This window comes from Lynx canadensis, chromosome A1, assembly GCF_007474595.2.
Source record: "Lynx canadensis isolate LIC74 chromosome A1, mLynCan4.pri.v2, whole genome shotgun sequence".
Classification (NCBI taxonomy): Eukaryota; Metazoa; Chordata; class Mammalia; order Carnivora; family Felidae; genus Lynx; species Lynx canadensis.
Genome location: NC_044303.2, coordinates 114,414,652 through 114,433,563, shown reverse-complemented (window position 1 = coordinate 114,433,563; position 18,912 = coordinate 114,414,652). Strand labels below are relative to the sequence as shown.

The 18,912-nt window shown below is 37.1% G+C and overlaps 1 protein-coding gene across 1 annotated transcript in view; it reads left to right on the top strand.

The window, feature by feature from the left end:
• Window positions 1-18,912, top strand: part of FAM13B (family with sequence similarity 13 member B) — a 91,470-nt gene that overhangs the window by 58,411 nt on the left and 14,147 nt on the right. The window contains 8 exon segments of the mRNA XM_036064280.1: window positions 6,051-6,115; window positions 8,291-8,339; window positions 8,738-8,888; window positions 13,125-13,335; window positions 14,679-14,698; window positions 14,701-14,807; window positions 15,656-15,737; window positions 17,790-18,019. Of these exon segments, the coding sequence (XP_035920173.1) occupies window positions 6,051-6,115; window positions 8,291-8,339; window positions 8,738-8,888; window positions 13,125-13,335; window positions 14,679-14,698; window positions 14,701-14,807; window positions 15,656-15,737; window positions 17,790-18,019 (915 nt within the window).

The following is an 18,912-nucleotide window of genomic DNA, read 5'->3' as shown; positions in this document are numbered from 1 at the left end:
TACTGAAGGACATCTTGGTTGCTTGCAAGTTTTGGCAGTTATCAATAACACTGGTACTAATATCTGTGTAGACATAAGTTCTTCGCACCTTTGGGTAAATAATAAGCAGTATAATTGATAGGTCAAATGGTACAAATTTTATAAGAAACCTCCAACTGTCTTCCAAAATGGCTGTACCATTTTGCTTTCCTACCCGTAATGTTTAAGTTTTCCTCTTGCTCCACTACTTCACCAGTATTTGTTGTTGTCAGTGTTCCAGATTTTTGCAGTTCTAATATGTGTATAATGATATTTCATTGTTGTTTTTAATTTGCAGTTTCTTAATGCCATAATGATGTTGAGTATCTTTTCATATGCTTATTTGTCATCTGTATCTTTAATGAGTTCAGGCCTTCTGCCCATTGTTTTCCTCATGAACCCGAAGCCCATTTTTTTTAAAAATTTTTTTTTTTCAACGTTTATTTATTTTTGGGACAGAGAGAGACAGAGCATAAACGGGGGAGGGGCAGAGAGAGAGGGAAACACAGAATCGGAAACAGGTCCAGGCTCTGAGCCATCAGCCCAGAGCCCGACGCGGGGCCGAACTCACGGGACCGCGAGATCGTGACCTGGCTGAAGTCGGACGCTTAAGCCGACTGCGCCACCCAGGCGCCCCCGAAGCCCATTTTTTTTAATTGGGTTGTTTTCTGTTGAGTTTTAGGAGTTCTTCGTTTATTTTGAGTAACAGTCTTTTATCAGATCAGTCTTTAGCAAATTAATGGGTTTTTTTAATGTGCTACTAGATTTGTAGTAAATTATTTAGAATTTTTTGTACTGATAGAGAGTGATCGGTAAATGGTACAATAGTTTGTACAGGAATTTGACTGTTTTTGAGGGGTTGAAAGTGATCAGTAGCCTGATTAGAGATTATATCAAAATACTTGTTCTTATCAATAACTTTATCATGAATCAATCCATTTCAAGATTAGCAACTTTTAATGTTGATACCTAACAAACTTACATTATTATATCCTCCAAACAATGAGCGATTACTGAGATGTAATCTCCTCAAGTGGAGTCCAGATGTATTTGGGAGGTCTCGCAGAGCTAGATGATAGAGGCACAAGAGATAGATGATTGTCACTTCACTGTGTACTATTATGAGATCTCCTCAGATTGTTTTTGTTTTTTTCTTAACAGTTATAAAATACTTAAAACCTCTGCCAGGAAACAGTCATTCAGTAACATGTTTGTTATGTTGTTTTTAAATCCCAGTCTCTCTTTATTTTTAAAAATGGCGATATAATTGGGCACCTGGGTAGCTCAGTCAGTTAAGCGTCTGACTTCGGCTCAGGTCATGATCTTACAGTTCATGAGTTCAAGCCCTGCATTGGGGTCTGTGCTGATAGCTTCAGTGCCTGGAGTATGTTTAGATTTCTGCGTTTTCCCTCTCTCTTTGTCCCTCCCCTGCTTGCTCATGCGTACGCTCTGTCTCTCTCCCAAAAATAAATAAACATAAAAACATTTTTAAAAATTGCGATATAATTGACATATTATATTAGTTTCAAGTATGCAACATGATACTGTATATATTATGAAGTGATCACAGCCTGTCTAGTTAACATCCATCACCACACAGTTAAAAACTTTATTTCTTGTGATGAGGACTTGTAAGATCTACTCTTAGTAACATTCAAATATACTATACCGAATTATTAAATATAGTCACTATGCTTTACATTATATTCCTATATCTTACTTATTTCTGATTGGAAGTTTGTACCTTTTTACTGCTTTCACGCATTTTGCCCAGCTCCGAGCCTCTACCCTGGCAATGACAGATCTGTTCTCTGTATCTATGAGGGTTTTTGTTTTGTTTTTAGATGTCACATATAAGTGACATCATATGGCATATGTCTTTCTCTGACTTATTTCACTTAGCATAATGCACTCATGGTCCATCCATGTTGTGACAAATGGCAGGATTTCCTTCTTTTTTATGGCAAAATAATACTCCAAATATATAAATATATACACCGCCTTTTCTTTTTTTTTTTTTTTTTAATTTTTTTTTTCAACGTTTTTTTTTTTTTTTTTGGGACAGAGAGAGAGCAGCGAGCATGAACGGGGGAGGGGCAGAGAGAGAGGGAGACACAGAATCGGAAACAGGCTCCAGGCTCTGAGCCATCAGCCCAGAGCCCGACGCGGGGCTCGAACTCACGGACCGTGAGATCGTGACCTGGCTGAAGTCGGACGCGTAACCGACTGCGCCACCCAGGCGCCCCTACACCGCATTTTCTTTATTCATTCATCCATTGATAGACACTTAGGGTTGTTTCCATGTTTTGGCTATTGTAAATAATGCTACAGTGATCATGGCGCTGCAGTTATTTTTTGAATTAGTGTTTTGTTTTCCTTTGGATAAATATCCAAAGTGGAATTGCTGATAATCATATGTTCTAATTTTAATTTTTTGAGGTATGTCCATACGGCTTTCCATAGTGGCTGGGTCACTTTACATTTTCACAACAGTGCACTATGGTTCCCTTTTCTCCACATCTTTGTGCCAATGTTTGCTCTCCCTCCCTCTTTCTCTCTTTTCCTTTCTTTCTTGACTGCAAGGGGAGGAGGGGCAGAGGGAGAGAGAGAATCTTAAGCAGACTCTCTGCTCAGAGCTGAGCCTGAAGTGGGGCACAATCCCGTGACCCTGGGATCATGACCTAAGCCTAATCATAGTCATATATGTCAGGGTGCCTAGGTGGCTCAGTTGGTTAAGTGGCTGACTCTTGATTTCAGTTCAAGTCATGATCTCGCAGTTTGTGAGATGAAGTCTCTCATTGGGTTCTGTGTTGACATTGTAGAGCCTACTTGGGATTCTTTCTCTCCCCTTCTCTCTGCACCCCTCTCAAAATACATAAATAAACTTAAAAGAAGAGCTAGATGTTCAGCCAACTTGAGCCACCCGTGCTCCCCAACACTTGTGATTTCTAGTCTTTTTGATAATAGCCATTCTGCTAAGTGTGAGATGCTATCTTACTGTGGTTTTGATTCGTATTTCTCTGGTGATTAGTGACGTTGAATACCTTTTCATGTACCTGTTAACCATCTGTATGTCTTCTTTGACAAATGTGTATTCAGATCCTTTGCCCATTTTTAAATTGCATTGTTTGGGTCTTTTTCCTGTTGAGTTGTATGAGTTCTTTATACATTTTGGATATTGACCTATTGTCAGATATATTGCTTGCCATTATTTTCTCCCATTCACTAGATTGCCTTTTCATTCTAATGATGGTTTTCTTTGCTGTGGAGACTTACCAGTTTTGACCACATTAATCAATGGAAGAAATTGGCTTATAATGAAGTATATTTAACATACTGTTTAGTGAGAGTTTACTAAGCAGATGAAATGTGAGAGTGGAATGAGAATATTTAGCTTACTTAAAAGAAGTAGCTATTAGCATGCTTGAGTACTAGGTAAGTGGAGATGGGAAGATGCGGAACTAAACAATGTGGAAGCTTCAATAATGGATGCATAAGGAATGGGTGGAGGCCAGAGAAATTACTGGAAATGCCCATCAGGCTTTAATTAGTTCCTGGCAGTAAGCTGTGACAGCCCCCAAAACATCGGCGTTATGATTATGTTGCAGCTGCTCCTCCCACTAGTACTGCCGCCACCACCACTACCACCAGAGCTCTCTGGCTTACCTTAATTGAGACCACAGTGCCTGGACCTCCTTTTGAGGACGCTGATGTTTGTGGGGAAGGGATGGGGTCGGGGGGAGAGTATGGGCTGTTTTGCCTGCTGATAGTTTAGAATAAAAAAGCTTTTTCTACCCATGTACAAAGGAATGAATGTTTTATGTGGAGTGAATTCTGAGGAAGTACAATTTGTTCACATGATAAAACATACTTTAGTTTCTCAAGAAAGAATTGCATATTTCTGTGTCTTTTAAATTGAAGTCTGGCCATACTTTAACCCGACTCTAACAGCTTTTATTTTTTTGTCCTGGGGCATATTTTAGAGCATAACCCTATATTCTTACTCTGAATTTCACTGCTGGGCTATCAGCATTCGTCTTCTGTCACTGCATCTTTCTTTTATGTTCCCTCCACTTGCCGTGGTTTTTTTTTTGTTGTTGTTGTTTGTTTCTTTGTTTGTTTTACTACTTTCCACTATTTGTTTAAGAATTATGTTGGCTACATCTGGCTAGAAAATATGTAGGTATTCTGTCAGTCCTTACGCTTGTTTCAGTTATTTCATAGTATAAGGAATTATAGATTAAATTAGAGTTGGTGATGTAATAGTGTACTTTTATAATAGAGCTTTATAAGTTTTTCTTGTAAGCTATTTTTTTTTTATTCTCTCCAGTAACTGTAAGATAGGCAATTAAATGATTGTAACTCTCATTTGTGATGAGACTTGAATTTGGTTCTTGGAGTAAAACACCAAGTCTTATTTTTTTAATTTTTAATTTTTTTAAATGTTATTTTAGAGAGAGAGGGAGACAGAATCCCAAGCAGGCTCTGGAGTGTGATGTGGAACTTGAACCCATGAACTGTGAGATCATGACCTGATCTGAAATCACGTGTCGGACACTTAACTGACTGAGCCACCCAGGTGCCCCACCAAGGCTCATTTTAAATCTTGGGTGTAGGTAATGATTATTTCCCGAGCCCAGATGCCTTCATATTTAAGAATGTAAAGCTGTATTCCAGAGCAGAGAGGTTGCTGAAGTCTGATCAGTGGTTCTCACGGTTTGAGTCTCAGGATCTCTTGATATTCTTAAGAGTTATTGAACATACTAGAAGGATTTTATTTACATAGGTATATTGATTATTATTTACCACATTAAAAATTAAAATTGAAAAATTAAAAAAATGTTTATTAAACTCACTCAAGTTACTATAAATAAGGTTGCTTTTAATAAAAAGCTTAATAAAAAGCTACATAGGAGCGCCTGGGTGGCTCAGTCGGTTGAGCGTCTGACTTCGGCTCAGGTCATCTCACGGTTCGTGGGTTCAAGCCCCATGTTGGGCTCTGTGCTGACACCTCAGAGCTTGGAGCCTGCTTTGGATTCTGTGTCTCCGTCTCTCTCTGCCCCTCCCCTGTTCATGCTGTGTCTGTCTCTGTCTCTCAACAATAAATAAATGTTAAAAAAAAAAAAGCTACATAAAACATTTTTTACTTTGAGGAATGGTATTATTTTACATATTTACAAATATCATTAATGCTTGTTTGACTTAATAAAAGTCAAGTTGGATTCTCATATCTGCTTCTGCATTCAGTCTGTTGCTATAGGTTCTTTTGTTTGAAGTGCATGAAGCCAATTCAACCTGAAAGAGATATTTAGTTGGAAAATGGAAAGTAATTTAATAGCTTTTTCCAGATAATTATGAACTGTCTTTCATATTAAAACTGGACAAATAGTTTGTTAAGAATTGAACTGTTGATTGGAAGTGATTCTCAAAAACACTGAAGAGTTTACATAATTTGTAGTAATGCACAGGATTTTTTTTATTAGGCTCAGTAATATCTGGGGAAGGAACAGGAATAGGATGGTGTCCTTAGACTCATTAGAAAATAGGGGGAGTGTTCTCATGTGTTTCTGAGGTTTACAGTTGTTATTTCAAATGTATATGATAAGGGGATGTGGTGAACCAAATGATTTCTGTGTTACCTGCTAGGAAGTTACCAACTTAACATGTTTGTGGCTGGGAAGAAAGAGAAGCAGCAGTTGGCAGGTAGGACAATAAAGCTATCCTTTTTGGAGGAAAGAGTTCTAAGGAAGGAAAAGGAATGTGATAGTAACTATAGTACCTCTTAATAGTGTAGTGAGAATACAGGGTCTCCGTTTTACACACACATCCACACACATGCACACAGGCCTCAAGTTTTGAGAAAGATAAATTATTCTCTGTTAAAAGGGATGCCAATACTTAAAGACGATTACAAAGAATTAAAAGGGGGCATTTGACTGACTTGTAATCTAATAGAATTTAGTTTGGAAATTTCCTTTCATATATGAGTGTTGGGAGCTCCATTAATACAGCAGTGGTATTCTTTTTGTCAGTCTGTAGGTATACTGTTAGAGCCATGCAGTGACCACGGTGACAGTGAAGATGGCTGTCTTGAGGGGTAAGCATTTCCTCTCATTACTAATTAATTGGTCATTTTGAGAATTGGAGCCCTTTACACATTTGGGGGTGAAATTTTTACATGAATCTATTAACATTTTTGATAATCTAAAAAACCAACTTCTTATTTTAATGGTATGCATGAAGAATATTCATAAATATTCAGTGGGGCTACAGGTTCAGACAGACATCAGTTATAACTTGGAAAATATTCAGAGGGAAGAACAGAGCTTTCTTGGAAACACTTAAAAACTTTCAATTGGTTTGTAGAACAATTGGAAATTTATGGATATTCTGAATACACTTTTCAGTAAGTTTATTCATAGGCATAGAACTGTGGATAACTAACTGAAAGATTATAGTATATTTGCTTTAACACATTTGTACAGGATGGTTTTTTCCCCTTCCAGCTCCTCCTTGGTGTGTCCCAGGGTAGTGCACTCTTATGCAGTTTGTGCTTGTTTCCTCATTGGCCAGCAAAAATGGGAGGGAGATACCTGAGGCAATGAGTAGTTCAGCCATATGCGGTCTCCATAGATACTTGATAGAGTCCTTTTGAGCAGAAGCTTTCTAGAATATTTTAAGTCACTGAGTAGGTTTTGGTCTTGTTACCCTTTTTCTGATTCCCTGAGACATTGCCAAGAAATGTATTATAACTTTCTTAGGAAAGATGATTTAGGAAAGATGATTTGGTATTTAGAAAACACATCAGTAATGAACACAGACTAGAATGTAAATACTGAGGATTCTGAAACAACATTACTGATTTGGTGATAGCGTGTTGGCAAGGATAAACTTGTGTTAATGCCATTGTCTTTCTTAATTGCGAATAGGAAACCTGTACTCTGAGGGTAAGTAAATTCTTTGGAGCCATGTCTCTGGAGTGTCTCCATACTCTGAAGGTCCACAGATTTCCTGCTTACAGCAGTTCCTTGTGCTTCCTTTCAGGAGGCAGGAATGATCCTCTTCCAGCCCAGGGAGTATTGGAGCTATGGGCTGAAGATATAAGATTAACAGCATTAACAGGCATCCCCAGAATGATGACATCTGGATTTGGTAGAACAATAAGGATCCATTTAGTGAGGACTCAATCTTTTTGGAAAAGATCTTTCCTCTTCAACTTGTGTATAGGTTAGCAAACTTGTTTTTAGATCCAAAGAATTCCTTGGTTAGATGGATTACATTTTGCATGTTTAACACTCATGTTTCTCAAATTAAGGTGATCGGGTCTTTTGTAGTCTCAAGGTAGAAGACTTGAGTTCCGCCATTTGCTCCCACTCTAATCAAAGGAAGCTTGCCTTTGAGCTTGCCAGGGAATTTAGGTCATTTCTCATGCTCAGGAAGAATAAGGTAATTATATATATGAGGAGATGACTTGGAATAGCTAGATCAAGACCTGTCTTCTAGGTACACACTGTTGTGGCAGGATAGAAGCAGCATCTGTGTGTATCATTGTAAATTATAACCATATCTTTGGGGAAAACTTTTAACCCGTTATGAGATTAGATGCTCTGTTGACTGGTCAGATAGTTAGAGATCATTTGTGACAGCTTGCTCTAATACTTGTTCTAAATAGGGGTTCGTTTTTATAGGGGAATAAGAGGTGAATTGAAATTTTAAATTTCCTTTTTACATGTTACCATTATGTTTTGAGGAAGGAGAGGTCTAGAAGTAGTTGTCTTGTTTTGATTGTGATAGAACACAATCAGATTTAAAATACAGGACCATAAAAAAAAAATAGGACTATAGCTATACCTTTAAAAAATCTTCAAAAGGAAAAAACAAAAAGTCTCAGAGTTGGGGATAATAAAGCTATTCAATTAAAACTAATATTTACTTTACAAAATCTTTTCCATTTGACATTCAACCCTTTTGTTTTCTATTTATTGTGGATTTAAATTTCCTTTTTAGATGTTTTTCTTTTGAGGGGTGGTTGTGTGGGAGGATGGCAGATGTTAATTTTTCTAAACCTGAAGTAATTCTGTGGATCTTTTCAGTAGTGTGTGATTTTCAGATATAGGGCTCCAAAGAATGGGCATATGTCCAGTTGTCATTTTCTCTCACATTGTAAATGCTAAGTATATGGGGAAGAGAGGAATCTAGGTAAAAAAAAAAAAATGCAATGGTAGTAATCTATTTATTCTTAAAAGACTAATAACTGTACTTGTATTTTTAGGAAAGAATATGTGTCATTTGACAGTGATACATTGTCACACCTGATTCTGGTAAGTTATTTTTTCTTATGGTTCTTAAAAATTTGACTAAGTTTAATCTACCAGTTATTATATCTGGCCTTTAACTCTTGGATTGAAAGGTTTATAGGAGACTTAAATCTAGATTCTCTTTACCATATATTTTACAGTTAAGTAGCGACTTTTAGTCGTAAGAAACTTGTTTATGAAAACACTTCCTAAATTTGGGATTCAAACTTTGTCTTCCACTAGTACATATTATCAAACTGCAGGTGTATATTTGCAAATAGTTCGGAGGGTGGAAGTGGGACAGCTGAGTATATGGGCACAGTAGACTGAAGGAGACCATCCAAGGATGTATGCTGCTTGTTTTTAAGCTGAGTGAGAAAAGCTTTGTGGTTGTGAAATGTATTTTTTATTTTAAAATACAGGATTCTAGTAGCAAGATATGTGATTTGAATGCCAACACTGAATCAGAAGTGCCAGGAGGTCAAAGTGTTGGTGTTCAAGGTGAAGCAGCATGTGGAACCCAAATTCCACATTTAGATCTGAAGAATGTTTCTGATGGTGATAAATGGGAAGGTAATTTTAGCCACACATTATTTTCCTGATATTTTTGTTTGTAACTGAAATTATTTAAAGCAATAATGAGATTACTGTTCTTTTTTGGACAACCTGATTCATTTCGACTTTCTGTTTTCTCTTTCATGTAAGAGGAGCGAGTGAGTGTTGTTACTAGACTGCACTAATGAGATTGTAGGGTGACTATCTCATAGGAACTAGAAATTCTTATCTGATCCATGAGCTTTGAAGATGAAGTTAGAACTGATTAAAAAAATAAAATTCCCGAGTATAGGCTTTCGTTAACTGTTAAACCAGGTTCTGCCTCCCGGTCTTTGGAAATCTTGTATGTTAGGGCTTGGGGATCTCACCATTTTGTAAACAGAAGCCTTATAGGTAGCTACCTTTTCTCTGTGATCATCAGGAATACTTTTTTGCAAAATGATCTTCAAAGGCGTTCCTAAGCAAATACTGTCCGATAACCCTGCATCTGTATATTAGGTTATGAAGGTATGAGAACAGAGTCCTATCAGTTTTTACAGAGGAGGAAAGTTTAAATTTAAAAAGCAAGCCACATGTGTATATTTATTTGTTAGAACTCAGCAAATGTACACTTAAGACGTTGATTTCACTGGATATGTTTTTTTTTTTAATCAAAAGATGCAAAACCTAAATAAATATTGAACTCCAGTGAATGATTTGCATGCTAAAGTGTTTATGGGGAAGTATTTCATTCCCTGCAGTTTACTTTGAAATTCATGAAAAAAATAAGATAGTTAATGGGATGGATAAATGTTTATAAAGCAAGTATAGTAAAATGTTAATGGTAGAATCTAGGTGATTGGTGTATGGATGTTCACTGTAAAATTTTTTCAACTTTGCTGTCTGTTTATAAACTTTCAAATAAAATGTTGAGGGTGGGGGAATGGAAGCCAGCAACAAATTTGGATCTAGGGGTATGGGATCATATAACTTTCTAAGTAAAAGAGACATTGAGACAACTGAGGAATCTTCAAGTTACTTATTTGTTTGCTTGGATGAAGATCCCTTGGTTATCTCACCTTTGGCAAGTTAGCTGATGACATACAGTGGCAATAACAAGAATTGCAGTGCTAATACCACAGGTTCCGTTTGCCACCTCAAGTCTGTTCATTTGATCACAATTGGAGTTTATTTTTAAGGTATAGCTATTTTTTTAAAAGCCCCAACCAAGTCATTGTCTGTGCCAATCTTTACTGCTGTCTCTCCACCCCCCTCCTTTTTTTTTTTTTTTTTTTTTTTTGTTTTATTTATTTTTTTGTTCTAGATGTTTGGCATGCCCAGTGGCATATTATGTGTCTTAACTTAGACTAAATCATGTCTTAACTTAGACTAAATCAGGAAGTTGTCTTTCATTTGCTTTGTTCCGGGTTATTAGGATGTTTGGAATTTATGAAGATGCTCCCCAGAATTCTGGAATATGTTAGCATCTAAAGGCAGTAAAGATTACACGTCCCTTTTCATTTATATATCCTGGCATAGTCACTGAAAAGAAGTGGTGTTAACAGAGGATCCCTGGAGCCATAATAGGAAAGGAGTCCCTGAAAGATGAGGCTGGGATTCTGACAGAGGCCTGATGCTTCTCCCTTTTGGAGAATGCAGATAAATAGCTCTTTATAATCTTTGGCCTGGGGGTCCTGATCTTGTTTTATAAGCATAGAAGAGCAGTTGTTTTCCAGTGTGTGAGGAGACAGAATTTTCTGTGTTCAGCGTCAGCTTTCTGGAGGCTTACCTAAAGACAACTTAATGCTGGGCTCGCAGTTTCCCTGTCAGAATCTACTCCTTACAACTTGTGGTAGGGAAAGAAAGTAATATAGACCTCTAATTTTCAGTGCCTCAGCTGCCCTGTTATAAACCTGGCTCAACCACTGTTAAAAATCCACATAGGCCTCCTGCTGGCTTTCATAGGAATAGGGTGACTTTCAGAGAGCCAGTGGTAGTAGCCCTTTGAGTGAACCCAGCCATGAACCCTGCATGTACTTGAAAAAGTGGCTGTTAGCAGACCTTGTTTTTGCTTCCAACTTTGCCACCAATACAAAGATTAATTTTGTATATCTAGGAATTAGGGTATTCTAAGGAAAGACTTCCTTAAGAGACCAAATTACTTTAGACTCTAGATACCTTAGAATCAGAGACCTACCTTGTTTGATACGACTCTTCATAGAGAAGTGGGGTCACTCCAAATAGAAGCCCACCTCACTCTTCCTTAGTGTGTGGGTTTTGTTTTTTGTATTGTTTGAAGGATTGTCAACAGAATGCAGTTGGCAAGCAGGTAGCACATGTCTACTGCCAGTATGAATTTGTAGCAGCCGTTTAGAAGTTTTTGGCTTTCAATGAAAGTGGACAATATCTTTCCTTCAGATTCTCTCCTGCTAACTCTTGAATGAAAGACAAATAAGATCTTTTTAAAGAGCAAACTAAGGGAGGTATTTTTCTGTCAAATCCATTATACTGAAAAGCTTCAAACAGTACTTGGTTAAGAGTTTCCATTTCTTCAGTTTTATGTTTGAGTTTTAATAAAACAGCACTACTTTGATTTTTTTGCCTTGCTTGCTGAAATGGAAATGTATGTTTGTGTTTGTTTTTAAAGTTTGGTTAGTAGTAATTTCTTTGAATAAAGTTTTTGAGCAGAATGCCTAACTGGTTTTAGGGAAATGTTTTTGGTATCTTTGGCTTTGTGTTAGTTATGTGTATGGTTTGTTCTGACTGTGCTGTGTGTTCACTTTAGTATTTTTTGCCATTTTTTCCATTTTATTAGCGTCATGCCCTATCACTTTTCCCCTCATTGATTTCAAAACAATGCATCTGCAGAGAGATGGGGAGGGTAAGTATGGTTCACCATAGTTTAGTTTTTTGCCTTTTTATGGTTCACTTTGTTTGCCTTTTTATGAGCCCTTCTCCTGCTGTCCCCATATATTAGGAAAACTGTTCTGGGTTAAAAATGATACCCAGAAAAAATTGTTTTTATTATTTCTCTCTTTTCTTAAAACAGGAGATTTCTCATAAAATGTTTATTACCAGCTACTTGCTGGGGAGCAGGTACAAGGGTTGCTTTGAAAATCACTTTATTGCTGGGTTTGTTGTGGGATTGCACGCTTTGTACCCAATTTTTAGTTATCAGATTGATCTGGGCTTTAAAAACAAACTATATTATGTTCTTATTACCCTGGAAAAAAATGTAATGCTTTAAATTGCTAACGTATAAAGTTAAATTACTAAAGTAATTTTATTCACTTGTGTGAAGAAAAAGAAAAGAACAGCATTGATTTTTGACACTGTCAAGCCATCTTTGCATCCAAAAATACTTAAAAACTCATTTTTGCTATTGTTAATGGCCATACATCAGAATTTTAAATTGTAGTTATAAATAAAATTAATGTGTAGATGGAAAAGTTTTTCTCCCTTCTGGACTTCAGTGACACTTATATTTTTGTATTTGGAGTATATTTGTGGATTGTATGTTTATCTGTATGTGTTCTGTATGTAATCAAACCTTATGTGTGCACAGACATCAAATATATCAGTGTGGTTTCATTTGATGACAGATGGGATAACTCCACTAAGATAAATGTGCTTAAGGATTAATGCTGATAAATTTTGTCAGTAATACTGTTGGGTTTTAATTATTAGGATACATATTAAACATAGGAATCCTGTAATAGAAAATAACCACAATTTAATGCCAGTGGCCAGGTGCTGTCAGGTTAGTTAGCTCCTCATTTGGAAATGTTAAGAATTCTTTTGGGGTCAGAGAGCTCCGTTTGGTGAGTGTTGTAAATAGTATGGGGAATGGCTTCTACTTTTAACATAGCGAATTGACAGTGAGGCATAGTTTATTCACCTGGCAGCTATTATTGAGGGCTATCGAGTGTTTACTGTTTCTAAAACAGCACTTGAAAAATAATAACTAATATGACTTTAAAGAGCTTGACAGTGTTTTTTCTTGCTTTGTGACTGGGTTCAGAAATTTAAGGTGTAATTCCTTCTATGAAAATAGAACTCTTGAGCTAAACAAGAAAAATGAAGCTTAGAAAATTATACACTATAATAGGCTTTATGAAGATCCTGTATCCCTTGTTTTTAAAAAAAAGTATACAATAAATATTATACGAACCACTGCATAATATGATTTAAAGACAACATAGTTGATAATTGTGTGACTTTTTTCCATGTGGAGCCAAGAGACCCATGGTACTATTCTTTGTGTTTGTTTTACAGAGCCATTTCCTGCTTTTAAGTCTTGGCAGGAAGACTCTGACTCTGGAGAAGCTCAGCTCTCTCCACAAGCTGGAAGAATGAATCATCACCCCCTGGAAGAGGACTGTCCCCCAATATTATCGCACCGTAGTTTAGATTTTGGGCAAAGCCAGCGTTTCCTTCATGACCCAGAAACACTGGATTCCTCATCTAAGGCACTTTCTTTTACTAGGTGCATTATTTTTATGTACTTATGAGAGGTCATTCCTATTATGTCACCAGGTCCTTTGAGAGATTTGATCCTCTAGACTTTGCTGTTCACAGCCTTTCCCCCTGTATCATGAAAAACACTTTTGTAATTTTTGGGAAGGGCCCCTTCCCCTAAATTCTGAGCTCATTGAGGGTTCGCTCTCTAATAGACATTTCCTCACAGTGTACATACTCATTTATTCACTTATGACTGAAATAAAAAACTCTGGAAGGGAAGCAGCAAGTGGAGCTCACCAGTCCCTAATGTTTTTATTGTCAAAACTAAATTGATTCTGAATGTCAAAACCTTTCCTTTGCAGTTTGAACACAAAAAGAACTCTGAGCTGCTAGGCACCTTTGCTTCTTTTTGGCCTTTGTCCAAACGACTTTTGAGTAATTACAAATTGTTTTCAACACTGCTTGCATAACCTGATGTTGTGGTCTGTAACACTATTGTGAAAGGTGTTTTTTTTACTACCTGTTCTTTAATGTTACTTTAAAGATTTGCTTCTTGGAAATGGCATTATGTTATATCAGTAATAAGAGATACAGTGTTGGTAACAATTTTCAACTGGGTAGCTTCTTTATTTTTGTTTTAATATTCTTTTTTTATTTAAAAAAATTTTTTTTTTCAACGTTTATTTATTTTTGGGACAGAGAGAGACAGAGCATGAACGGGGGAGGGGCAGAGAGAGAGGGAGACACAGAATCGGAAACAGGCTCCAGGCTCCGAGCCATCAGCCCAGAGCCCGACGCGGGGCTCGAACTCACGGACCGCGAGATCGTGACCTGGCTGAAGTCGGACGCTTAACCGACTGCGCCACCCAGGCGCCCCATCTTTTTTTATTTTTTAAATTTAGTCATTTTGACACAGAGTGAGTGAGCGTGAGCGGGGGAGGGGCAGAGAGAGAGAGAGGAGGAATCCCTGTTAGTGTAGAGCCCAATGTGTGGCTCCATCTCATGAACCATGAGATCGTGACCTGAACCGAAATCAAGAGTCAGATGCTTAACTGACTGAGCCATCCAGGCTCCCCTCTTTATTTTTTATTGAAATAAAATTGACATATAGTATTAATATTCTCTTAGTTTCAGGGGTACCTAGCTGGCTCAGTCAGTAGAGCATGCTTGATCTCAGGGTTGTAGGTTTGAGCCCCACATTGGGTATAGAAATTACTTAAAAATAAAATGAAAAAAAAATCTCTTAGTTTCAGGTGTACATCTCATAGTAATTTGATATTTTTGTACATTGACGTGAACCCCACGAGAACTCTAGCTACCGTCTATAATAACTTGAACTAACAGTATCTGCTTCTTGTTTTAATTCAGGATTCGAAGATCATCCTTCAGTTCAAAGATGAAAAAAGAGAAGATAGAACACCATATCAGTTGGTCAAGAAACTTCAGAAAAAAATTAGACAATTTGAGGAACAGTTTGAAAGGGAAAGAAATAACAAGGTAAATTTGTAGCATTGTTCAGGGTTTGGTAGAACTATTGGAACTTGGAGGAAGTTCTTTGGCGAGCATTAGTCCATCTCTTTCCTTAGATAGCGAAGTTGAGATGTACAGAGAAATACTGATCATGTAGAACTGAGATTATATAGATCCTTAGCCGCCTCATTTCCAGGCCAGTATTCTTACCATTGTATTTTTAGATTTCCATTGGCGAAAAAGATTGTATAATTTTTTTAGTGGAAAATTACTTTATTAAAAACATTTTTTTTTAAGTTTTTTAAATTTATTTTGAGAGAGAGAGCACAGGCCGGGGAGGGGCAGAGAGGAGAGACAGAATCCCAAGCAGACTCTGCACCATCAGCGCAGAGGCTGACGCAAGACTCGAACTCACAAACTGTGAGACCATGACCTGAGCTGAGATCAAGAGTTGTACGCTTAACCAACTTTGCCACCTAGGCGCCCCAAGCTTGTATAATTTTTAAAAGAAATACTTTACATTAACAAACCACATTAATGCTATTTCTGCTTCCTCAAAACCCACAAGTAGCAAGGGGAGCAGGGGGAAAGTTCGGGAGTGAGAGGGATAGGGGAGAGATATTTCATTAGAGCGTGTGAAGTGAAAAGAATCCTATACTTGGAGTCAGAAGACATTTTCAAATGTGGCTTTTGTCAGTTGCTACACCCTGCTGTGAGAGAGCTTTACTTGATATCCCATTCTGTCTACATTAAATAAGGTAAGATGAAGCAAGGACTGGGTGAAATCTCTGCTGTAGGAACTGTAAAATATTATTTGGGCATAAATGAACAATTATTGCTTACCACCGAGGGGTCAGTGTTCCTTAATTTTTCAGCCCTCCTACAGTGATATTGCGGCCAATCCAAAGGTATTAAAATGGATGACAGAGCTTACTAAACTGCGGAAGCAAATTAAAGGTAGAAAACACATCATTTTTACAATATATTTGCATTTAAGTAGTATGTTTTATTCTCACTATTTTAGTATTCTCATTACATGAAAATTACATGAACTAATAATTCTATGACATGAATTAATGAGAGTTATATTCTATGAGAATTATGGTTATAATTTTTGATAATTTAAAATCTGAGACACTGGCAAAAATAAAAGCTTCATTTTGTTCTTCTCTTAGTTATGGTCAAAGTTGTAGTTCTGTATTCTTCCAGATGTCTTTCTTGTGTTTCTGTTAGTAATAGTGTTTTGAAAGGGGCCGTAAAGTATATGTTCATAGGTGATGTTATGAAATTTATCTGAAATACATTTCAAATATTAAGCAGTTTTGGATTTGGTAGGTATTTCATTAAGAATTGTTGGTGGGTATTTAATCAAAGACTATCATAATGAACTGTTTATACTACAGAGACTAAAAATTGTCTTTAATTTAAAACTAAGTCTTTGTTAGTGGGTTGGTTTGGCCCAGTACAGTAGTTACTAAGTTATATTTACTTTGTGGGTGCTTAGTCAGCATGCTTTTTGGTAATTGTTAATCCTTAAAAAATTATCTGTACCAAGTATGGGTTTATAATCTGGAGCATTACATTTTGGTATATTCATTTGAATTTATTCAACAGAATTTTTATTATCTTTAAGTACCAAATCTTGTAGACATCTGAGCCTATAGTAGTGGATAAGACAGTGTCCCTGTGGTCATTGAGTTTACACCCCTGTGGTTAAAATAAGTTCTCTTACCTCTTTAGAATTTTCCCGTACAATTCTATTAAGTATTTCCTTGTTTAATGCTAGTTTCCAACCACCAGTGAAAATCATTACCTTGAGTGTGTTACTGATAAGTGTATTAAATTGACCAGCATTAGTCTCTTAACTAATTTTCCAATTTTCTTCAACTTATGTTGTCTTACAGTTCATTCTCTGCATAGCAGCCAGAATTATCTTTTAAAACTGTTACTTATCTTCAGAGGCCTCATTGTGGCTTCCCTCTTCAATTAGAATAAACCCTTTACCATGGCTTTCAAGACCTTGCCTATTGTGCCCTTAGGCCATTTTATCATATTCTACTCTCATTTTCTGTTCCTTAAACATGCCATGCTTCAGGGCCTGTGCATTGGCTGTTGCCTCAGTTGGGGAGGAATGCTCTTCTCCCAAATCTTCTATGCTAGGTTAGCTGCTGCTTCTTCTATGTTCAGTTAGGATGTCACCATCTCAGAAAGTCCTTTTTTGTCAGTCCATTCAATGTAGTCGCTCTTCCCCCAAACCATGTTCCTTTTGGCACTGTGATGTCATCCCCTGTTCTCTTCTTCTTCTTCCTTTTTTTTTAATTTATTTTTTTAAATGTACATCTAAGTTAGTTAGCATATAGTGCAACAGTGATTTCAGGAGTAGATTCCTTAATGCCCCTTACCCATTTAGCCCATCCCCCATCCCACAACCCCTCCAGTAACACTCTGTTTGTTCTCCATATTTAAGAGTCTCTTATGCTTTGTCCCCCTCCCTGTTTTTGTATTATTTTTCCTTCCGTTCCCTTATGTTCATCTGTTTTGTATTTTAAAGTCCTCATGAGTGAAGTCGTATATTTGTCTTTCTCTGACTAATTTCACTTAGCATAATACCCTTCAGTTCCATCCACGTAGTTGCAAATGGCAGTCCCCTGTTCTCTTTATAGCACTTAGCACTCTTTGAAATTATTTTATGAATCTGATTACTTGTTTTTTGTTTTTACTTCTTTGAATATATGCTCCATGAAAACAGGGACCATGTCTCTTTGTTTATTACTGTATCACCAGTGCTTATTAGAGAATCTTTCTTTATGGTAGGTTTTCTATGAATAATGGCTGAAAGAATGAATGGTATAGCTTGCTATCTGTAGAATTTAAATATTTCATTTAACCTTGAAATATCTGAGCCTGTGTGCTGTTAATGTCTACTCTCCTGTTGTATATCATGCTTATTCTTTTGCATCTTTAACAAAGTCAATATTACTAACCTGTGGTCTTGGTTCTGAAATGTAGATGCAAAACACAAAAGCTCTGATGGAGAATTTGTACCTCAGACACGCCCACGTAGTAACACTCTTCCAAAAAGCTTTGGCTCTTCTCTAGACCATGAAGATGAAGAGAATGAAGATGAATCCAGGGTTATTCAGAAGGAGAAGAAGCCATCTAAGGAAGCAACACTTGAACTTATTCTGAAAAGACTGAAAGAAAAACGTGTTGAGAGGTGTCTTCCAGAAGATATCAAAGTAATCTTGACCTATGCTTTTTGCCCAGACTAGCCTTTAGAGTCCCTGAAACAAAATAATTACCCCAGTGGCATAGAATTGTGTAGGTGGTCTTACTGGTTTGAGGATGCTCCCCAAGTTTGCAGATAAACATGTGTTTATCTCCACACCCGAAGTGTCCAGTCATTCTGGGACTGAGTCACAGTAGTAAAACTAAGGGGCACTTGGCTGGCTTGGTTGGTAAAGCATGCAACTCTGTCAGGGGCTTGGGAGTGAGTTTGAGCCCTACATTGGGTGAAGAGACTACTCGGGAATAAGAGCTTAAAAAAAAAAAAAGTAAAACTAAAGAAACGAGAATGCTGATCTGTTTATTTATATTGGAGACACTTGGCAAGATGAGTATATAAAGAGTGTAAACATAACTGAGCTTGAGTCTTAGCCTTGTGTCTTAATAGTTACTTGTATTGAGTTCTTAGCTTTTGCAGGCCCTGACTCATTGTGTTATTTCCATTTTGCCCCTGTGTCCTTTCAACAGTCCTATGACTCACATGGATATGATTATGTCCTTTAAAGTGCTAACACAATATGGTTGTGAGGATTAAATAAAAGAGTTTTTTCGAAGAACTGTAACTCAATAAAGCCCATTCCTAGGACAGTCCTGGTCAGAGCATTTGGCAATCCAAATTATTTATCAGATGAGATTTGCTGAGAGAATACAGAGTTGGTCTCAGGTGAACTTTTGTGTAGGCAGTGATGAGCCCTGATCCTGATGCTCATCCCTAGCTTGACAACAGAGTACCCCTTTCTCAAAATCGAAATATTGGAAGTGTTTGTCTCCCTTGAACAGGGCTAGATTAGAATTTTTAATCACTTCCCTCCCTCCACTTTTCTTATTTTTCAGTTTTGTGTTCGAT